The sequence below is a fragment of the Aotus nancymaae genome, unplaced genomic scaffold, assembly GCF_030222135.1.
Source record: "Aotus nancymaae isolate 86718 unplaced genomic scaffold, 86718_ANA_hifiasm-v0.15.2.pri h1tg000057l, whole genome shotgun sequence".
NCBI classification, from domain to species: domain Eukaryota; kingdom Metazoa; phylum Chordata; class Mammalia; order Primates; family Aotidae; genus Aotus; species Aotus nancymaae.
This window is the reverse complement of record NW_026988471.1, coordinates 53,531,262-53,555,786: the sequence shown is the minus strand read 5'-3', so window position 1 is coordinate 53,555,786 and position 24,525 is coordinate 53,531,262. Positions and strand designations below refer to the sequence as shown.

The following is a 24,525-nucleotide window of genomic DNA, read 5'->3' as shown; positions in this document are numbered from 1 at the left end:
ATTTTGGGGCCTCACACCTATACCTACTGAATTGGAGCCCACTTAGGAGTGTGCTCACAATCTGATTTTTTTTTTAAGTTTCACCAGGTTTTTGAGCAGAGGATGGGCTAGGGGAGTAACCGTCAAAGCCGGGAGACCAGTTAGTATGCTATTGTAACCATCCACACAAAACCAGGGATGTGGACCAGGGCAGAAGCAGTAAGACAGAGAAGCCAAGATCAACTGCACTTGGGGCTGACTGGATGATGAGAATGAAGAGAGAGGGAGTATCCAGGCACTCAGTGTCCCTGCCTGGATCGCCATGATCATGTGGCCTGCACTGTCATTTACACAGTAAGCACTGAACATATGTTTGTTTAATTCAAGTATCTTCTCGTTTTTCTCCCATAGATTACATAGAAACCTAAGTTGTTGACATTTTGGGAAGAAAATAGTTACAAATTTATATAATTTATGTCTAGAATTTAGATCTCTTCTATTACATTTTTATCATATGAACTAGAAAGTGAATTTCACTCAAGGCAAGAAGGATGTCTTGCAAAGTCATCATCAGTAAGCCAGCCCCTCACATACATAAACAGGGCCAGTCAAAGTGATTGTGTTCATGTCCATTCTGCAGAAAAATAGACCTGGAAGTCTTTTTGCCAAGAAGCAACATCTGTAACGATATCTCTTATTGTCCTAAGAAAAAAAAAGAGCTAGAGTCTGCTAGAGATAGAAGTCATTAAGCTGAAAGGACTGCCTGCTACCACTGTAGCATAAAACTCACTGGAGCATGAGGAAATATATAAAGCAGATGTAAGAAGAAAAGTAAACCTAAAAGGAAATGACCCTTGGACATTCTTATTGCTATAACAGAAACATTAAAACCCACATAAAAGTACAATTCAGAGAAAAGTTACCATTCCCAGTGTTTACGTAGTAAAAGCAATTCATCAATGACCTCCTTACTGCTAAATCCACTGGGCCCTTTTCCTGACTCACCTTCTTCTCTCTGCTGAGTCTGCTGAGCATCTCCTTGACACCCTCTCTGTTCTTGGCTTCCAGGGCATTCTACTTCCCTGGTTTGCCTCCTACTCCTGTGACCATTCCCATCTTTCATTAGCACCCCTTTATCTGCTGGTCTCTAAAACATTGATCTTTCTCAAAGTCCTGACCCTGGGCTCTTGTCTTTCCTCCCTCCCCTCTCTGGGTATCTCACCCACTCCTACACACACCACTGAAACTCCCACAGCTCTCTCTTGAGCAAGAGCCCATATAGATGTATAACCACCTCTTGGATGTTTCACAGACACCTCAATCTAAATATGTTCAATGCTGAACTCATCTCCCCTGCCCCTGAACCTGCTTCTCATTCTGTTTCAGTGAATGGTTATCACCATCCAACAAGCTGACTAAGTCAGAAACTGGACCATGACCTTACACCTACCTGCCTTCTTTCTACCCACTCCCAATGCCTACCCTCATAGACAACCCATCACCAGGAATCCAGAATCAGAACGTATTCACAGTTCTCCTTGCATGCTACCACAATTACTTCACACCTGGATTACTTCAAGTGCTTGCAGACTTGTTTCTTCCAATCCACTATCTGCACTGCAGCCAGAGTGACAGGTTAAATCTAATGATGTCCCTTCATCTAGAAAGCCTTCCCTAACCACCACCCACCTCCTTTGAATAGGCTAGGAGTATGTCTTGAGGTTCTCACACACTTTGGGTAACTAACTGTATCCAACTGTGCATGTGCTGACTCCTACCCTTGTGACTGCAAGTTCCTCGAGAAGAGCTGTGTGCTGTGTGCTGCTGGGTCCCCAGTGCCTCACACAGGATATGGCACACAGGAGACACTCAAGAAATCTTGGTTGTAAGTCATTTTCCTTAAGGGGTTCTTAATCTAGGGGTCCATGTACCCTTTTACGGATTTCAGGAGGTTGATGAACTTAGATTAAAAATTATACCTTTATTTTCACTAACTTGTTACAGATTAGGATTTCCTATCATGTAGAAGGTAATCAACAAACCAGAGAAGTATTAGCAGTACCTGTGACCTTGTGACCAGTAAAAACACAGAATTTTCATATCCCATTACATTTGTTGCAGATATCTTAAACATCAGGCATACTCATCACTACTTTTAATTATGGTAATTATTAGAACTGCTAAACTTTTTAATTGTATGTGTTAATAATGAAGCATGTATAATATATACCCACATATTAAAACTATATTATAACTATATTTCAAGAGATTTAATTTCCTATAAAATATATGTATATATTCTACTTTATACATGAGAAACACTATTCTGTGATGGTGGAAGTGTAAATTGATACAACCACTATGGTCTCAAACTCCTGGTCTCATGTGATCCGCCCGCCTCATCCTCCCAAAGTGCTGGGATTATAGATGTGAGCCACTGCATCTGGCCAGATATAACCACTTTGGAAAACCATCTGACAGTACTTAGCAAGGTTGACCATATGTGCACCCTGTGACCTAACAATACCACTCCTAGGTGGAACTGCATATATGTTCACTTGTACTAGAATGCCTGTACTAGTAGCCAAAGGAAACTGCAAACCATCCAAAGTAGAATACGTAAACTCCAGTATTTCCACACAACAAAAAACACAGAACTGAGAATAAGCACGTAGAAACACAAATGAATCTCATCAACATAATATTGATTGAAAGGAGCCAGACACAAAAGAATGCATACTGTACCATTCCTTTTAAAAGTACCTTAAGCAAAACTAATCTATGCTCTTAAAAGTCAGGATGGGACCTAATCAAACTCCACAGCTTCCGCATAGCAAAAGAAACAGCCATTAGAGTGAACTGGCAACCAACAGAATGGGAAAAAATTTTTGCACTCTACCCATCTGACAAAGGACTAATATCCAGAATCTACAAAGAACTAAAACAGATTTACAAGAAAAAAACAAACAAGCCCATTCAAAAGTAGGCAAAGGATATGAACAGACACTTTACAAAAGAAGACATACATGAGGCCAACAAACATTTGAAAAAATGCTCATCATCACTGGCCATTAGAGAAATGCAAATCAAAACTACATTGAGATACCATCTCATGCCAGTTACAACGACGATCATTAAAAAATCTGGAGACAACGGGTGCTGGAGAGGATGTAGAAAAATAAGAATGCTTTTACACTGTTGGTGGGAGTGTAAATTAGTTCAAACATTGTGGAAGACAGTATGGCGATTCCTCAAAGATCTAGAACTAGAAATACCATCTGACCTAGCAATCCCATTACTGGGTATATACCCAAAGAATTATAAATCATTCTGCTATAAAGACACATGCACAGATATGTTTATTGTAGCACTGTTTACAATAGCAAAGACTTGAAACCAACCCAAATGCCCATCAATGATAGACTGGATAAAGAAAATGTGGCACATATACATCATGGAAAACTATGCAGCCATAAAAAATGATGAGTTCATGTCCTTTGCAGGGACATAGACAAAGCTGGAAACCATCATTCTCAGCAAACTAACACAGGAACAGAAAACCAAACGCTGTATGTTCTCACTCATAAGTGGGAGTTGAACAATGAAAACGCATGGACACAGAGAGGGGAGCATCACACACTGGGGTCTGTCAGGGGGAAATAGGAGAGGGACAGCGGGGGGTGGGGAGTTAGGGAGGGATAACATGGGGAGAAATGCCAGATATAGGTGATGAGGAGGAAGGCAGCAAACCACACTGCCATGCGGGTACCTATGCAATAATCTTGCACGTTCTTCACATGTACCCCAAAACCTAAAATGCAATAAAAAAAAAAAATAGTGACTTGAACACACACACACAAAAAAAAAGAAAGAAAGAAAGTCAGGATGGAGGTTGCCTTTGCAATAGGGATTATCACTGGAAAAGGGCATGAAGTACTGCCTGTGGTTTGGGTGATATTAATTTCTTGATGTCAACAAGGTTACAGGTGTGTTGAGTTTGTGAGAATGATCCAGCTGTACACTATGATATATGTACTTTTCTGTATCTGTTTTACACTGCAATAAAAGTGTAAAACAGAACAAACAAGGCTATTATTCTGAGATGGGGTCTATAGGCTTCATAGTCTGTCAATGGGAGTACAAAAAAGAAGTCCTCTTCTAAGCTGAAATTCTATGGGGATCATCCAAAAATAAAAGTCATGCACAAGTCTTTCATTTATTCATTCAACAAACACTTATTAAGCACCTTCTACATGCCAGGCCCCATTATAAGAACTGTAGGCAGAGCAGTAAATGAAACAGCCCTGCCCAAATAGAACTTATATTTTAAAGAGACAAGAAAGATCAAAAGAAATACTATGGAAAAAAATAAAACAAGGATGGGCACTAAGGAATGTGTTAGAGAAGAGTTTGAATTTTAAATAGGGTGATCGGTTAAGGTAACACTGATCAGGCACCTAAGGGAAGTGAGTAGTGTCATGTGAATGTCTGAGGGGAGAAGGATCCAGGCACAAAGAGTGCAAAGAGTACAAAGGCCTTGCGGCAGAAGAGCACTCGGTATTCAAGCAGCAGCTAGAAGCCAGTGTGGCTGGAACAGATCAAGGAATGTAGAGAAAACAAATTGGATCGCAGAGGTAACAGGGGCCAAATCCCCAAATAGGGACTTAGAAGCCATTACAGGGACTCTGGCTTTCACTCTGAGGGTGCAAGGCAGAGAACTGACACGACTTGACTTATAAGGTTGGTGCAAAAGTAATTGCAGTCTTTGGCACTACTTTCATGCATTGCATTATTAAGGTCAGGAGTTCAAGACCAGACTGGCCAAAATGGTGAAACCCTGACTCTACTAAAAATACAAAACTTAGGCATGGGGGCGCAGTCCCATAATCCCAGCTACTCAGGAGGCTAGGGCAGAAGAATAGCTTGAACCTGGGAAGTAAAAGTTGCAGTGAGCCAAGATCATGCCACTGCACTGCAGCCTGGGTAACAGAGCAAGACTCCGTCTCAAAAAAACAAAAACAAAACAAAACACATGTATTATTATTATTGTTGCTGCTGTCATTGTTACTGAACCATTTGAGAGTAGTCTGCAGCCATCATGATTCTTCACTCCTAAATATTTCAGCACACATCTTCTAAGATAAGTACATTCTCTTATATAACTGCATTGCTACAATCAAATTCAGAATATTTAACAGTGACACAAAGCTGTTACTTCATATACAGTCCCATATTCAAATTTCACCAATTGTCTCAATACTATTATATATAGCAAGCCCTCTCCACCCAATCCAAGGTCACACATTGCATTTAGTTCTATAATTCCAGTCTCCTTCAACCTGAACAGTCTCTCAATCTGTTTTTGTTTTTCACAAGAATAACATTCTTTGCCAAGTCCAGATCAGTTGTATTGTAGAATGCCCCTCAATTTGCATTGGTCTGTTTCCTCATGATTAGATTGAGGCCATGGATTTTTGGCAAGAAAACCTGATCAGTGACATTAATGGACCCCTGTATATACCTGTATATATATATATATATATATATATATTAGGTAAGCCTAGGGAGAGGAGGCAGACAAAGGGCAGGGGAAGTAAGAGAAAACCAGGGGACCACACTGATGAGGAAAGAAAAGGAAGGGCAATGAGTAGAAGATGATCAGCTGACCCAACACTGAGAAGAAGTTAAGCACGATATGGCTCCACTTAGCAAAGGTCACTGAAGCCGCTCCAGAGAACTCCAGTGGCCGGCGGAAGTAGAAACCAGTTCACTATGTTGAAGAGGGAATGAGAGATAAAGAAGATGGAGGCAGTAAATGGAGACATCTAAGAACCTCAGAACTTTAACTTAAAAGAGATTTTGGAAGGATCTCAGAGATCTACAAATGAGGAAACTGAGGCCCAGAAAAGGTAAGTGCCATGCCCAAAGTCACACATCTGGTTAGAGACAGAGCCCGTGCGATGTTCAGTCCCATGGGACCCTGATCCCCATGCACAACATCATCCTCCCTCTTCTGAGAAGTCTGGCATTGAAGGAAAAGAGGAGAAAGGAATCGGAAGAAAGCTTAATAAAAACAAAGTAGAAATACTCCTCCTGCAATGATCTTTCTAAAACGTAAATTGGCCTTGTCTTGCCTTGTTTAAATGCACTCACTGGTCCCCACAATTTGTGGAATGAGCGGTAAATCCCTTAGCCATCTAGCTCCAGCCCACCTAATCCAGCTTCATCTCCCACCACACCCTCCTTACTCTCACCTGTCATTCTGGTAACATTGAGCTACTCTTGCTTCAGGGGACCCTACTATTTTAAGCCCCTAAGCCTCTGCACAAGCTGTTACTGCCCTGTTGTTCCCTGCTTCCCCATTCTTTTTCCACCTCCCTGCCAAACTGCACTTCAGCCTTCAAAAGTCACTTTTCTCCAGGGGTCTTGCCTCAAACCCCTACTTCTGTATCTTGGATGAAACTCTTTCGGGCCAGGAAAGACAAATTTAGTTAGAGCTGGCAGGTGCTACTTTACAATCTCTGCAGAAATCTGGACTTCACTTCCCTCTTACAAACATTCCAACGTATTTTCAAAAGTTGCTTAAAAGACCACATTTGTTACATTGAAGGGGATGCAAATCATGATTTTTCTTATAATACAGTAAAAATATCTTAAGCACAAACATTCAAAAGTAATGTCTCATTCATTGTAAGAGCCATGGCCATATTCCAGGAGGAAACAGTATGTCTTCAATGTCTGTATTTTCCATCTAGACCAGTAGAGAAGTAGAAGGAAGAAGTCAAATCAAATTTAGTGTCTGACTAAGAACACAGCAATAATCAGTCATTATTGCCATTCAAGTATTCTTTTTAAAAAGAAGATTCTGAATCCTGCCTCTTAATGCCAGCTGAGAATCATATTTTCAGGTTTTTCTCTTCACAAAGTATGTATAAAATGAGTTCTATAGAAATCTCACCCCTATTTCACACCTTGCTCCTTCCAAATAATTTGAAATATAAAGAATAACAAGTAAAAATATTCAAAGCACATACTATGCCCATGACAAGGTGCTAGGCACAGGGGCACAAACATGAAACTGAAAGCAGATGGTAACATGGGTAAGTCAACAAATGCAACACGATGCAATGACTCCAGAAGGCAGAAATGTGCATGATGGCCCAGATGCATAGAGAAAGGAGGAAAAGAGAGTCTTGAGCTGTCAGATAAAGCTTCCAGGAGAGGTGACACTTGCATTGATATTGAAGGAAGAGAAGGACTGTACAAGTGGAGAAAGGAAGGGTCATTTCAGGCAACCAAAATGATACATGCAGGAATGAGGAAACAGAAAATAGAATGCTGGGTTCAGGGAACTGCAAGGTGTGTGATGTGGATGGAGGATGTTAAGACAGGGAGGGACATCGAGCTGGAAGAGAAGTCAGGAAGAAGATGGTAATAGATCTTAGAGAATATCCTGAGGGAGTTTGACCCTCATCCTGCAGGCAACAGGGAGTCTTAAGCAGATTTTAAATCTGGCCTTAGGAAAATTCATTTTCAAAACATGTTAGATAGCCAACTCACTAAATCATCCAAGAGTTCACTCGTGCAACCTTTTCACTCATTGCCATGGCTGATACTCAGCAGGTCTGCACCAGTATCTCTACCAGTTAAAATATGGAACTATTTATTTACCAGCTGGTAAACAGCTGGTGTCCCTCATTCCCACTTCCACTACCTTGGCAGCTGTGCCAGCCCCAGGAAGCCTCCAGTGAGTACCATCAAGCCACCTCCCCAGTGCCTGCCAGTATCAGCCTCATTTCCATCTGCATCCCTCTAACCCACCTCCCCTGACACCACCCCAGCAGGGGATAAAACACCCTTAATATTAGCACTTGCATCCCAGTGGGAAACACTGAATGCCCAACTGGACTTCCAAGGCTGTGGCCACCAGCCATTGCCTAGCACTCCCCAGAGACACTTTGGCATAATCTCTTATGAAAAGTGAAAACTCCAGGATATATCACAACACCAATATTTTTAAAGTAAGCCCTTTTAGTATACCTTTACTTACCTTTTCTGGTCCTCAACTCAGTATTTATTATCACTGCCCTCTTCTTTTCTGTGCACTAAGAAATCATTTGCCTCCTCCTCTTCTAATCCACCTTCTGTAGTAAAGTTGCCATTTATTTTCTCTCAGTCTATTCCCCCCTTATTAGGGGTTGGGGGATCTTCTTTAAAGGGGCAGTCCTTTGAAACACTGTCCCACCCTCCAGGCTACAGCTGTTTGGACCTGGTAGACATCCTGATCCATGCTACGACAATTAGATTCTCTTTCCTGGGAATTTGGAATTAAGACTCAAAAGATTGATTCAGTTGGTTTTGTAGGACCAAGATGGATTGTACTCAGGGGACTGAGGTGGATTTTTGGGAGGGTGGCCATGTGCAAAGTGAATCCTTCAGTTAAAATTAAATAGCCAGAGAAAAATCAAAGTATGTATCGTCCAGAGAGAAGCAGAGATGTGAATATCTGTGATGCATAGGAACACCTGCAAGAGAAAAAAGTAGAGAAAGAATAGCTGCCTGCTAGTGTGCAGTGCCTAAGAGGCCAGCCACACTCCCTGTAATTGAGTTCCAAAAGCTTTCCATGTCACCTTGTAATCTCCTCCTTAATTGTACTTCTTTGAAAAAGTTTCTTGCAACTGATGATCCCTTACTTAGAAGACATCTTGTCATCTGTGAGTCTTGTTTTTTTCCTATCCATAAAATCAACTCATAAGACAGAAAAATGTCTTCCTGGCATTATTAAACAGCAGGTAAAGTAAAAATGAATGCTCATGACTTAAAATAATTCTCCATAGCCTTAGAAAAATTCTCTGACCAGCCTATCAAGGTGCTACCACTCCAGAGAGAGCTCTTTTCTTCTCTAGGAGGTAAGTTAGCCTGCTGTTCCCCCTCCTCTGTGTTAATGGGAAAGCAAGTGGCAGGCAGCAAACCAGTGGGCAATCCCAGAATCCTTCAAATTCCAGTTGAGGCCATCCAGATGCCTACCTCCCTTTAGAGGAAGAAAGGAATGAACTGATAAAGGGGTAGAGGTCAAAGGGCACCCTCTATTACAACTCCCTCTGCTTTCCATAGCACTCACCTCCTCAGCTGGCTCAACAGACCTGTGTCCAGCAGCAAGGCTGATGCTTATAAAATCATTTTAAAAAGGAAAAACCTTTGGGAGTAAACAAAGCCAATGTATAGACTGTTCTTGGTCCCTAAACCAGCAGTTACTAAATACTACATTTATCAAGGTATAAGTAGTTTACTTTATAAATATATAAAAATCTATATGTCACTTATCAGATAAAACAGCATCTTTACAAATACAGAATAGCAACCAAAGCCTCTGGTTTCTATTTCATCTAGGTTAATCTCTTTCATGGTTATTCCCATTTCTGGGTCCCCAAACATTCAGCATCTTCTACATGGGAGAAGTTAGTCCACTGCTGGCTGAATTCAAAGACTATGGGCATCCAAGACAATTTCATGGAGGAAAAGTAGTCTTTTCAACAAACGATGTTAGGACAACTAGATATCCACATGCAAGAGAATAAAGTTGGGCCCCTACCTCACACCATATATAAAAACTCAAAATGGATCATCTACCTAAATGTAAGAGCTAAAACTATAAAACTCTTGGAAGAAAACATAGGAGTAAATCTTGATGACCTTAGATTAGGTGAAGGTTGCCTAGATATAATATAAAAAAATTTAAAAAAATAAACTGGACATCATCAAAATAAAAACCTTTTGTACTTCCAAGGGTACCATCAAGACAGTGAATAGGACAACTCACTGAATGGGAAAAAAATCTGCAAATGATATATAAGGGACTTGTACCCAGAATATATAAAGAACTCTTACAACTTAACAATAAAAAAACAAACAGATTAAAAATGGGTAATGGATTTTAACAGACTTTTCTCCAAAGAAGATATAAAAATGGCTAAGTTTATGAAAAGATGATCAATATCATTAGTCATGAAAGAAATGAAAATTAAAACCACAATGAGATATCATTTCACACCCAGCAGCATGGCTATAGTAAAAAAGACAGACAATAATAAATCTTGACAAGGATGTGGAGAAATTGGACCTCTCATACATTGCTGGTAGGACAGAAAAATGGTGTGGCTGTTGTGGAAAACAATTTCACATGCTTCAAAAGGTGTTCAGATCCACACCCTTGGGGATTGGAGAGGCTGTAGGATAGTGTCGCCTAATTAGGGTTGCTACCAAGAGAACAGTTTTTCACCTCCCACAGTGTAATCCACATGTCTGATTGATGTGGTTGGTGGTACTATATAGTTCTTTATAAGATAGTATAGTTCAGTGTAATGTTTTCAAGCAGTGACCCATTATGTGGTAACCACATTTTTCAAAAGAAAACATAGTCATATTTTTTGTTTTGTTTTGTTTTTGAGATAGGTCTTGCCCTGTCACCCAGGCAGCAGTGCAATGGTGTGATCACAGCACACTGCAATCTTGACCTTCCAGGCTCAAGTGATCCTCCTCCCTTAGCCTCCCAAGTAGCTGAGACCATAGGCACAGGCCACCATGCGTGGCTAATTTTTTAATTTTTTGTAGCAGTGGGGTCTCCCTATGTTGCCCAGGCTGGTCCTCAACTCCCAGGCTCAGACGATCCTCCCACCTAAGCCTCCCAAAGTGCTGGGATGACAGGAATGAGCCTGGCCTCTTATTTCTGAATTAAAAATTGAGATTCATGATGTGACAAGAACAAGTATATCCACGACCATAACTGAATGGAATATTTGTGACTGTCCTGGGAAATCTAGGACATATGGTACCAAAACCCATAAGGCATTAATGACCTGTGTGAGAATTATAATGACCTTGGTCTTTCTCTGACTATCTATATCAGAATTTTAGGTACATGAAGTTTCTTCCCACCCTGACACTTTTGCACATAACCTCTCCTCTGCCTCTATATCTTCACCTGTCCTCCCCTTCACACCCTTCAGGTCTCTGCTTAAATGCCATCTCACAAGAGAGCTGCTCTGGAAATCTTGCCTAAGATGGCTTCCATACCCCCACTCAACCCAGTTTCTCTGTGATTATTTTTCTTCTTAGCACTTATCACAATCTATATTCACCATATTTTCTTGTCCATTCACTGTTGGCTTCCCCCATCAGAAAGTTAGCTTCAAGGGGGCAGAAACTTTGTCATGTTCACCGTTGTACCCTCTGCACCTGGCACATTACAGATGTAAAGTGACTTTTTGATGAATTAACAAATATGAAGAATAAATTATACCCAATTTAGAGAATAAATAAATCTTACTAAAAATCACCAAATGGACTATAATTTATTAATAAGAAGAGCAATAATGCAATCATTCAGGAAGACCATTATAAGCTTCCATCAAAAGCTTTCACTTCATGCTCTTTCCAATGCACAGAGTAAGTGGGATCCAATGAGCAGTAGGATTGTCCCACTGAGTAACTCTGATTAAATCTCTTTCCCTCTCAGAGCCATACCTGTAAAGTGAGAAAATCTATTTCTCAGCATTGGGGGTGGGAGAATTCAATAGGATGACATATATATGAAGTGTCTGGTATACAGCAAGCACTCAATTCAACATGGATTTGATTCTTTGTGGTTACCTCCATGTTTCTCTTATTCAAACTGGTCAAGGGATTAAAGAATACAAAGTCACATCTCTAGGCCTTCATGTGAACCTGCTTACCTGACACTCCAGGCCCAACCATGGCTGTTAGGTCTGTCTCTTCAAATCCAACAAGTTCAATTGTATTTGTAGTGCTAGATTATTTCAGCCATGTCACAATTTTGACTAAAAGAATTTTTTTTAATTAAATATCTCCAGTGGATCATTGTTTCAGGTCATTGTTCCAAAGCTGGGAATGTTTCTCTCTCTTTTTTTTTTGAGACAGGGCCTCACTCCTGTCACCCAGGCTGGAGTGCAATGGCACAATCCCAGCTCACTGCAACTTCTGCCTCCTGGGGCCAAAGAGATTGTCCCGCGCCAGGCCGCTGAGTAGTGGGGACCACAGGCACCTGCCACTGTGCCCAGCCAGCTCTTATATTTTCTGTAGAGATGGGGTTTTGCCGTGCCACCTAGGTTGGTCCTGAATCCCCAAGCTCAAGTCATCTGCCCACCTCAGCCTCCCAAATTGCTGGGATTAGCCTGGCCAAGCTGGGGATGTTTCTAAAGTAATATTCAAGTAGATCATTAGAATTCTAGACAGAATTCTGTCTAATATTCTTGAATAAATCAAAGGATTTATAGACCAACAAAGGATAAGCAGAGTTACAAAACGTAACAACTTACTAAGTTCTGGTTAGGAAGAAGGCACAGTTGTAGGGACCACAATGACAGAAAAATAAAGAGGCCATAAAGCAGTGAAGCCAAAGCTTGGAGCTTCAGAATCAGACTGATCTGGGTTCCAATTCCCATTCTACAGTCTGCCAGTGACAACAGGCAAATCTTCAACCTCTCTGTGCCTCAGCTACCTCCCCTGTAGACTGGGGTTAGCAACAGTGCCTATCTCACTGGATTGTGAGAAGGTGGAAGAGATCAATCCATACACGCATTTAGTTCTGAGTTTGGTACTCAGGAGATGTTAGCTCTGGTTATAAGATTCATTCTCAGCCTCAAGGGTCTTATATATGCTTGCAAATGAAAACAGAATGAAACGATAGCCCTAAATGATACATATTAAGTGAGCAGCATCTGTCACAGAACACACAAAGTTTTGGAAGTGCAAGGCACCCCTTCGTCTGAGGATGGTCCGAGGTTTCATGGGAGAGATGAGACTGCAGTAGACAGGGCCTTGCAGGATGCAGATGCAAACAGGACCCCTGTGCTGCGCACTTTCCATTGGCCAAATATTCTTGTATGTAATCTCCACAATAAAATACAAAGGAGAGACCTTTAAAATTCTATTTTGTAAGTGAAAAGCTGCTTCTCTGATGAGACAGTTAAGACTCGGAGAAGTTTACTAAAGTCACCAGCTAGTGGCAGACATAGGTTCAAACTCAGGTATGACTGATGGCAAAGTCCAAGCTCCCACTGCTATGCTATTGGAAGGGTGGGGCTGGATGGAGAGAGAATGGCCAGCGGGGAAGATGAATCATTCCAGTGTGAGGCAGGGAAGAACAGAGTCATCATATGGCAAGTGGGAAGCAAACAATTTATGATTTTTTAAAAAAGGAAAATAAGGATAGGATGGTAGGTTACAAGAGAGAACAGAAAGCTTAGGAATCTGGACTTCTGCCTATGAGCAATGATGAATCACTGTTTTGTTTTTGGGGTGTGTGTGTGTTTAGTAAAATACTACTTCTACCACAACTAAGAGTATTTATTGAGCACCAACTAAGGGCCAGGCCCCACACTAAACCTTTTGCATACAATTATTTTCTAATAGTTACAACTCTGCAGTTTAGGTATTGTCACTCCCATTTCACAAATAAACAAGACCCTGAGAAGTAAAACCACTCACCCAGATACCTCCAGTAAATGGCAGAGTGGGGTTTATACCCAAGTGTGCATGATAACCAAGTCAGTGCCCTTTCCCCTAAAGCAGCATTGTAGATAAACCTCCCTTGCAAATGGGAGCCAAAAAATGAGGGAGAAGAACACGGAAATGGGGAACCAGTCAGAAGCAGTACATACAGGGATCCAGAGTGAAGAGAGAAATGTCTCAACAGGATTCACTGTGAAAACGGAAGGGAAGTAACAGAGGATGAATGTGTTCATGGCCTTTTCCTTCATTTACTCCTATTCTGTGTCATGTTCTACTACCTAAAGTAGAAACCAAGTTAGTAATTATCCCAGTCTCTATTACTGTCCTTGCTATCAAGCCCTGATCTGGGTCTTGATGTTAGCCAAATGCCAAATTGGAGATAACATGGTTTCATAAAATACAGTATGTTTTCAATACTTGTTGAGCTGCTTTCTAGTTAATATTCTAGGCAAAGCAGCACAAAAAATAAAGCAGTATAGATGTATGCATATATATCTTTCAAACTAATGCAAAAGCTAAGTACCAAGTGGACTTAGTGGACTGACTTACATTATCCCACTTGACGGAAACAGGCGTTAGAAATGAACAAGTTTTGATATTTATGTAATGATTCAGAAAAAAAAAAATTTTTGCATTAGAACCTTAGCTATAGTCCTCTCCATTTAATAATAAACTTCAATATTTCAGGTGGAAGAATAGTAGCATACTGGGATACACAGATATGAATTGAAATTCATAAGGACAAAAGATTGTGCATTGTGGTTTGTGCAGTGCCTTAACCAGAAAAAGATAGCTACATACATAAGACAAAGCAAAAGAACAGCATAAACATTCCAATTTTATAGCTCTTAATCCTATAATGATCTGTGGTTTGTGTTTTTTAATTCATTGAATTTAATTTTATTCTTATGTACAAAGACATATTTGGATGTTAAAGAACTCTGCTCTGCTCACCTATACATACTCTGACCCAACCAAATATCGTGGAGAATTATAAATACAATCCTTTCTCTGAAATCAGGCTTACTACTATGTCACTAAAGTACCTGAATAAATAGATCAGACATTAACTGCCTCTTTTTCACCAGTTGAGGCTCCCTGCAAACCCAGTTATACAAATCATTTCATTCACCTTTTCTTCAAATCTGAATGTTTTCTTAACCACCCAAGCTAGATTTCATCACATCCCACTGGCTCGGCTGCTTGTCATAACAAGGGTTTACTGCAACTCCACCCTTTTCCCACCTTCAGTTTCAACAGTACATTTGTTTTTTTTCCTTGTATCAGAGAAAAATTAGCACTAAGGCTTCAAATTCACAAAGTAGTTCACTGAACTATCATGCTAATATTATTTAACCACAGGGAATTTTCTGTTTAATTGCCACTCTCGCCCTTCCCCCAAAGGACTACATCTTATTTTGATGTTGTAATGGAAAGCACTGCATTAAGACAGAGAGAGCAAAAAACATAATGGGTTTAAATTTTTAAACATCTAACCTTTTCATGAGTCACACTGTTAATCATTTGCACCTGTAACTTTCATAATCAGTCTAGCAATTAGAGAAACAAAATCTGCAGAACAAAACTATGTAAGGATGCCCCTATCACAACCATCACCACATTAAGGAGGGAAGAAAAAAAGCTATTTTGTCATATGTGACATGAAAAAAGTTTCACATGTTAGTTCCACCAAATCTTGAGAACATTAGAGCTCCCGGCACTTAAAATCTTCATCTTCAAAAAAAGTCAAGTATTTTTAATCTGCATTTTGAATATTAAGTTTTTTTCTGTAACAATTTTTCAACTTTACGTCTCAGGGAACAAAAAGGCTCTGGAATATAAGTACATCATTAGGAAGGGAAAAAAGCTAATCTTTGAAATCATTCTCTGCACTGAGCAATTAGGAACATCGACAAGACACCACTTCATTGATTTCACTGTGAAAGACAAACTTAGAGCAAAAGTGGCAATATTCTGAGGATGTAATGGTAGTTGTTCTATATCAATGAAACACACAAGTTTGGAAGGTACAAATATGGTCTCTGTCAGTTGTAGTCCATCCTCAGCAAGTCATTTTCCCTGTGGGCTGAGATTCACATATGAAGAAAATCTTCCTTAACTGCTGAAGGCTGAAAAGGACTCCCTATGAACAACATCTGGCCCATACCTTGTTTGGTCACATAAGAGCTGACAAGGGCTGGAAGAAAATGGGTCTTGTCCAAAGATGAAAGGATAGGACCAAGAATCACAATATAACCCCTTCCATTTAATAGGGATGGCCCCTAAAATGGTCATTCATCCAACTCAGCTCTCCTGTCAATCAATCTTGGGCTATCAGCTAGCAGATGTTGGTCATTGTGTGGGCTGGCTGGTAGGATTTTGTGATCCAGCAGCTGCCAGTCTTTAATAACCTCAATGATGTTGTGGAAGCATCCATTTAGTGTATAAATGTGCTTTTGGCATTAAAACGCTGCCAAGTAAAATATTAGAGAACAAACTCCCCATCCACTGCAGAAATTCCCCAGGTCCAAAGCATCTGAGATGAAGATTCCAAACTACCAGTAGTAAAATTTCTTTTATATCTTTCTTAATCCTCTTGCTTACTGAGGAGCCTCCCCAAAGATGATACCCACACTTCGGGCTACTGGTCCTACCGTGCACTTGGTTAGGGAAAGAAGAAGTGTTTGATAGTTACCCAGGCTCCTTCCACTTGTAGCAGGAAAGAACAGCAGGAAAGCATTAGAACATTCAACTCCTTCGAGATTTAAAAGCCGGAATTCCGTAGGGATACAGAGAAAAGACACCTCTCCTTCCTCACCTGCACGCCCCACTCTATTTCTGCCCTGGCCCTAGAATCAGCAGACCTTCAATAATTCCATGCGGCTCCGGAGAGAATCCTCGATACCATAGGGCTCCCGGATCTGACCCCGGGAATGCCCAGGTGGTCATCCTCTTCCCTCCCTCCCAGCCTTCAAACGCAACCCCTCCCCACCGCCCCTGGCCCCCCCCCCCCTTACCTGATAATGTCGTCGTTGTGTCCCAGGAAGAATTTTTGGCTGTGCTCACGGGTGTTGTAAACCACCCCGACCCCAGCCACAAAGTAGACCACCTCCTTGCCGGCCGTGTAGTACAGGTTGTTGCGGCACTGGTGACCCCGGTACCCGTACACCCACTCCAGCCGGAGCTGGCAGCGGGGCGCCGTCCGATCCGCCATGATAAGCCGACCCCGCGCGCCCCCTGCCCCCCCGAGTGCTGGGGCCGTCCTCGCCGAGGCTGGGGCTGCGGCGGACCTGCAGGGGTTCAGCGCGCGGCGTCGGGCGCTGATTTCCGCGGCGACGCACAGGCAGAGCCCAGCGGGCCGGCTGCCACCATCATCCGCTGCAGCCGCCGCAGACGAGCCACCGCCACCGCCGGTGCGCTGCCGCCAGACCCCGCCGGGCGCCCAGCTCCCTCTCCCCGGGCGAGGCGGCTCCGGGGGCGCCGGCACCCGCGCGCGCGCCTCACTGCACCTGCGGGCTCCGGCCCCCGGGAGAGGCTCTCGGGGGGGCCACCCTGCCTTTTATATCAGGGATCTGCATATCCCGACAGCGATCACCCAGTTCGCTCACTGAAGTTTGCGGTGCGCGGGAGCTTCGCGGCAGGCGGCGGGATTTATTCTCAGATAGCCTTGATTTGACAGGCAACCCGGGTGAGCTCTGCCATCGCCGTCCTTGGATCCGAAACAGACAGTCTATATCCAGGATGCGAGAGCGAGGAAGAAAGAAATAGATTTTTCGCATAAGTCACTCAATCCAAGAAAATGATCCCCAAACTAAACCAAGTTTGGTATTTTAAAAAATTGTCCCCTACTCCCGCTTTCTCCCTCCAGTTCCATCTTCTTAATGACATGAAATATGCGTAAATGCTGCTGCCTGGCAGTTGCTGATATGCTTGGAAGGAACGCTTGCTGTTTCCCTAATAAGCGAGGGCGAATATGCAATGGTCATTTTTTAGATGCTCCAATTAGTTGTCACATGTGTGTGTTTAATATTCATATTCTCCGTGAACCTTCTCTTCACCGAGAAAGCCATAAAGAACTTAGCAACTCCCATTGATCAGCAACTCCAATCCGCAAGCATCATGAAAGATGTTCTTACTCGGGAGAAACGAGTCACTAGTGCAGTCGGAGGGAGGAGTGCACAACCTACAAACGCTCCTGGTCCAGAAGAAATTAAATAACAAGTGGCAAAAATCGTGTACCTCTCCCCAGAAAGGTCTGCGCTAAACACTGGGTGCCACGGAATCCCGGGTCCTGCCCTGAGACCGACGTGGAGCGGGGTCGCCCGCGGGACCCCGGGGACAACAAACCCCCACCAACGCACACGTCCCGGGGGTCGGGGCGCGGTGCGAGGGATGCCCGCCCTCAGGGCTGCTCGGCCCCCGAGCACTGCCGCCCTGGCGGCGCCCTGCACTCCTCCCACTCCTGAGCCAGCCTCTCCCGCGGAGCATCCCCGCGCTCTCTGCCTCTAACCTCTGCTGCCAGCGGAAGCCACCGGCGTGTCCCGGATCCCGCGCGGGCGAGCGAATCTTCTGCCTGCCCTCCCCTCCCCTCCTCCCGCACCCGGGGATGGGCTTCGTCACTGGGGCGCCGCGGGAGACAGGTTCTTCCTCCAGCCTGAGCTCCAAGGGCGGGGCCACAGCGCCGCTCTCGTGAACCTCCGCTGCCGGTTACTAGGCGAGATCGCGGCGCTTAGAAACAGCGACGCCCCGGAGGACTGGGGCCGCCCCCTCCCTCTCCCTGCCCCGGTGGCCCCTTCCCCCGACGCATCCTGGGAAGGGTAGTCCTCTCTTCCCCGGCTAGGGCGGGCGGCGCGCGGAACGGACCACAAGTCCCAGGATTCCGCGCGCCCAGAGGGAGTCGTAGCGAGACCGGCACGGGCGTCTGCAGAGCCTGCGGCTCTCGGGGTGAGGAGATCGCGGCTCACCAAGGGCGACCGCGTGCCCGCGCTGACGTTCCGTTGTGACTGAGGCGGGAGCTGGCGTGCGTGGGTCTCTGTGGAGAAGAGCGGTGGAGTTGGAACGGAGACAGTCTCTACAGCCCACCACTAGAATTTCTCCTGCATCAGTCCCTGAGGGTTGCTGTAACCGATGTCCTCACCGTGCTGTAACTGACTCAAGCTTAAGTTTGTTTCCCGCTTCAGTTTTCCTTTTCATTCACATGGATTTTAATTTGTTAACGTGCAATTCTGCCAAGTTTAAGAAAAATGCTGCAAATGTGAGCTCACTTCTGCCCTAAGAACCACCTCCTTCCCATGACCTGCGTCCTAAATTAGAGGACTTGGGTATTTACAGATAACCAGAGTTTGGAAGCAGGAAGGTGCTCACACCATGAACAACTAACCTTGGCCTTCAAACGCAAAAGCTGGTGGCATTTCTCCTAAAATTGCCCGAGGTGAACTATGAATCCACTGTTCTGAAGTAGCCTATTTCCAAATTAGGGCCATAGCTAGCCGTTGGAAAGAGATTTCGAAATCCCAATGACTACGAGGCTGCAAAAGGATGCTGGATTGGACGTTTGGAACGCCCTTTCCTTCCCAGGCTTTCAGTGTAATCGCCTACTCTGTTCATCTCCCTCAAGTTTTAAAACAGCCCTCCGACATGGTAGGAAAGCCTTGAAAGAGAACTGGAAGCGCCAAAATTTGGATGAGTTGTTGCTGCCTGCAATAATGAAGAGGATTTGAACTGGTCTCAACTTTCTTTTTAAGGAAACATAATCTACAAATAAGTGAGATGGCACTGTGCTAGGTAACAAGAGCACCACCAAAAACAAAAACACAGCCTGAGAAGGATTTGAGACATAGGCAAAAATATAGTTGATCAATGATGTCGTGCCATAAAACAGTGTCAAATGAATTATATAAAGACAGTAAGTTTTTGTTGTTTTTGTTTCGTTTTGAGACAAAACAGGCTGTTGCCCAGGCTGGAATATATTGTGACCTCAGCTCACTGCAAACTCTGCCCCGCTGGTTCAAACAATTCTCCTGCCTCAGCCTCCCGTGTTGCTGGGATTACAGGCGCTCACCACCACGCCCGGCTAATTTTTGTATTTTTAGTAGACGGGGTTTTGCCCTGTTGGCCAGGCTGGTCTCCAACTCCTGATCTCAGGTGATCCGCCCGCCTTGGCTTCCCAAAAGGCTAGGATTACAGGCATGAGCCACCGTGCCTGGCCAGTAAGTTCTATGTAAGAATTCAGAAGACAAAGAGTTTTTCCAGATAAAATACATCAGGAAAAGTTTCATGGAGAAACTAGGAAATATGGATAGAATTGAGATAAGTAAAGATAAATTGAAAGAGGGTTCTACATGGGTTTAGGAGATAAACAAAAGAGTAGATGCAGAAAAATGGATTTAGAGAACACCCAGTTCAGTGCAAGGGGGAATTCATATAAGATAAGAAGGGCACATGAAAGGTTAGATTGTAGATGGAGATGAGCATGGGGTTTGCACTGTATCACTAAAATAATGGAGTCATTGATTTTTTGAATAAGAAGAAAGGAGTAACAAAACAGTAAGCAAAGCATGAGGTATTAGAGGTCTAGAGTAGTGCTTGAGGCTACGTTAGAGATAGCGGCAGTGGTCTGGAAAGGAAGAGACACTTTCCAGAGAAAATGTACAAATGTATTGAAAAGGGGTCTTTTAAATAAAAATGGATGGAACATGTTAATTTCCTAAATTATCTTTAGCATAACTAATGACCCCCATGCTGTACCTGATTGTTATATGAATCGGAGGAGTAAGTCTGAATCTGCCATTTATAATTGTAACCTTAGGCAAATCACTAAATCCTCTGATCTTTACTCTCTTCATTTAATAAAGTATAGCAGTACTCACCCCACAGGATAATTATAAGAATGAAACAAAATAATACGTATGTGAAAGGTTAATTTGGAAAGCATTAGATAAATGTTAATTATTACTATATGGCAGTAGATAGTAACCTCTACTTGAAAGTGTCAAAGAAGGCTGGTAATGTCCTTTGGAAATAAGCAGGCTAAAAAAGTATGAGTAAAATTCATAATATCATAACATAATGTTGATGTAACAAATAGCAGTTACTATGTTCCAGTCACTATAAATGGTGCTTTTCATGTATTAAGTAATTTAATCTTCATCCTAGTAATAATCGTTTGAAGTAGTTACTGTTATGTAAAGAAAGTTTAAGTAACTTGCCCAAGAATGCACAAAATAGTGACAAAAGCTGGATTTGAACTCAGGCAGTCTGGTTCCAGACACTGATCTTAAATGCTAAGAATGAATATTTTACTAAGAAGAAAAGGAGAAAGCGATGTATGTATTCACCAGAAGTTTCTGCTACCACCCCCATGAGATATTTTTGAAATAAAAACTACTTGACAATGATATTTAGCCACCCAAGAAGTGAACAAAAGAATCAGAAATGGTGAAGCCATGGTTAAAAGATGGGAAGTGAGCACTGAATCAATTTAGTAGGGAAACAACTCTCTCCATTCATTCTTCAGTTTTTCTTTGTTTTTGTTAAACCATGTAAAATTAGTTGAGATGGGACTTTTTATTTTTTAAAGTAGTATAGTATGGTCATATTCTCATGACATTATTTCCATTCATCCAACCATCTATCAATCCATGCAACTAATTGTATCTATATATTAATAAATTGTAATGTAGTTCACAAAAGTAAACTGGTTATGTTTGGAACAATGTGATTTAGAAAGATTTGCTGCTATCTTTTTTGTATCATTTTGATGGTTCAAAAATGTTTGAAATGACCATGTACTATTTTTATTAAAACAATAAATCATTGTTTTTAAAAATAGCTATTGTCATAAATTGTATTTTTATTGAAACGATATTTGGAGTCATTAGGACACATCCTTTGGTCGATGAATCCACACCCTAATAACTGGCAAGATCAAGAACCTTTCAGATCAGCCTGGCACAGTGGCTCACACCTGTAATCCCAGCACTTTGGGAGGCTGAGGCAGGCTCATCATTTGAGGTCAGAAGTTCAAGACCAGCCTGGCCAATATGGTGAATCCCATCTGTACTAAAAATACAAAAGTTAACCAGGTGTAGAGGCATGCACCTGTAATCCCAGCTACTCGGGAGGCTGAGACAGGAATCGCTTGAACCTGGGAGGTGGACGCTGCAGTGAGCTGAGATCGGGCCACTGCTCTCCAGCCTGGGCAACAGAACGAGACTCTGTCTCAAAAACATAAAATAAAAAGCCTGTCAGATTGATGGACACAGTTATGACATATGATTGTAGCTGTTTAACCACAATTTCCTCTGTATGAAACTAACCAATTATTTAGACCTAGAACTTGTAGCCTCGACCTTGCTAGTATCAGACTTTAGATACCATTAAACTAATAAAAATTGACAGTGATGTGTAACCAGTTATCAACAAATGGGGTTAGAGTCCACATTTTTAAGTAAAAGATTTAAAAATAAAAATAGCACATGAGAAGATGCTCAATGTAATTAGCCAACACAGAAATGCAAATCAAAACCACAAGATACCACTTCACACCCACTAGAATAACTATAATCAAAAAGACAGTAATAAGTGTTGGAGAGGAAGTAGAGAAATTTGAACCCTCATACATTGCTTGTGAGGATAAATTACATCTCAATAAGATGCAGCTGCTTTGGAAAGCAATCTGGCAGTTCCTCAAAAAGTTAAATATAGATTACCATATGACCCAACAGTTCCGCTTCTAGGTATATACCCAAGACAGAGAATAACATACATCCACACAAAAACTTGTACATGAATGTTCATAGCAGCATTAGTTAAAATAGCCAAAAAGTGGAAATAATCCAATTCTAAATATCCATCAATTTGTGAATGGATACATAAAATGTGTATATCTACATAATGGAAAATTATTTTCCAATGAAAAGAAGTGAACTAATAAAATATAGACCTTAAAAATATTATTCTGGGTGTGGCCAACACTGCAAAACCCCGTCTCTACTAAATATACAAAAATTAGCCAGCCATGGTGGTGAGCGCCTGTAATCCCAGCTACTTGGGAGGCTGAAGCAGGAGAATCGCTTGAACCAAGGAGGCGGAGGTGGCAGTGAGCCAATATTGCGCCAATGCATTCCAACATAGGCAACAGCAAGACTCCATGTTAAAAAAAATTATTCTGGGTGAAAGAAGCCAGTCACAAAAGACACATACTGTGTGATTCCATTTTCAGATGGAGTATCCAGAATAGACAAATATAAATAGACAGAAAGTAGATTCATGGTTGCCTATAGCTGGGGGTGGGGAGGTGGGGAAATGGGAATGACCGCTAATGGGTATGGGATTTTGGAGGGCAGGAGTGATAAAAATGTTCTAAAGTTAGTTTGTAATGATGGTTGCACAATTCTGAATATACTAAAGAGCACCACTTTAAGTAGGTGAAATGTATGGTATCTAAATTATATTTCAATAAAGCTATTAAAAAAATGAAAACAATGTTGAACTTGTTTTACTTGGTTGTTACATATGGATTTCCTGCGTAGTATACGTACTAATCATTTGTCTATTCAATTCCTTAAGTGCCAGTTATTTTTAGAGCAGAAATGATTTCTTATTCATAAAGGAAACGATTGATTTTTAAATTAAAATTCAGCATTTTATCTATCATACAGAACTTATTCTATGCTTAGCATGTTTTCAGGAATAATAAACATCTTAGATAAACTACACAAGTCACATTAGAAGATATAAAATGCTAGGGCTAAAGAGAATGGGCAATTATCAGTCATTTGTGGAGAAAAAAAATTTCTAAAGTTTCCTATCCTCCCATCTTTTTTTAAACTTTTTCAACAAAAGATAAAGAGTTTCTGTCTATTGAGCTGTGGAAGGCAGTACAGTCTAAGAGAATATCAAATCAATGAAAAGTTTTCATGTTTTTCAGTGAAGATGGGGTTCCTCTTTATTCTCTGTACAATAAAGGTAACATAAAAGAACCAGGTCAGACAAGTGAGAAAAGGCCTCTTTAGTCCCTGTGTGAAAAGGACCTATTCTAAAAAGCGTACTTAGATACCCAAAGAGAGTCTTTCAAATGTAACTAGCTAGAACTCTACATAAAGTCTAGTTTGCCTGAAGACCAGCTTGTAATGTACAGACATTTGAAACTCCACATCACTTCATATTCCTTAATCCAGACAATAGTGCTGGTAACAAGTCTTTTTTTTCTCCTCCTGATAATATTTCAGTCATAGCATACCTTTTTAGTACAGCCCCTATTGAAACACTAGTCTCAAAGGAAGAGTGTGAAAAATTAGTCATAGAGCTTATAATGCATGCTATACTTTCAACATGTTTCAAATGTTTTGGGTCTCTTATAATAGGGGTAACATCTAGTTGTTAGATCTAGACCACTGGATCTGGCAACATTACATATTCTTCCCAAGTGGGCCCTATACGCTAATTTATTTGCCTTCTCTAAAATCCATACTGAGAAATATCCTATTTGCATTATTGCATTTTTGGACAATTTATGATCATCTCTTCTCGATATATTAAATTTCCTATTACACTAACTTGCACTACATTTCCCCCAGTTTTAAATCTTTTCTGAGGCATTAAGTTTTTCCAGTGTTTGCTAGTAAGAGCAATGAGAGCTTCCTATAAAAGCTATTAATTTGTTTTTCAAACTTTTAAAGATATGCAACAATCTCACTGCTAGGTAGTTTCCTAAAATAATAATTTAATAATTGTTATTACTAGGCGGGATGCAGTGGCTCACACCTGTAATCCCAGCACTCTGGGAGGCCGAGGCAGATGGCTTCAGGCGAGGAGTTCAAGACCAGCCTGGGCAACATGGCAAAACTCTGTCTCTATTAAAAATAAAAAAATTGGCCAGGTATGGTGGCATGCACCTATAGTCCCAGCTACTCAGGAGGCTGAGGCATGAGAATTGCCTGATCCCAGGAGGCAGAGGATGCAGTAAGCTGAGACCGCACCACTGAACTCCAGCCTTGATGACAGAGCAAGATG

General features: G+C 41.8%; 1 protein-coding gene across 1 annotated transcript in view; it reads right to left on the bottom strand.

Annotated features, from left to right (window-relative positions):
* Nucleotides 1-16,723, bottom strand: part of EML6 (EMAP like 6) — a 253,524-nt gene extending 236,801 nt beyond the window's left edge. Inside the window, exon 1 of the mRNA XM_021672860.2 lies at nt 16,527-16,723. Within this exon, the coding sequence (XP_021528535.2) occupies nt 16,527-16,723 (197 nt within the window). The remainder of the gene's footprint in view (nt 1-16,526) is intronic.
* Between the last annotated feature and the right edge of the window lie 7,802 nt (nt 16,724-24,525).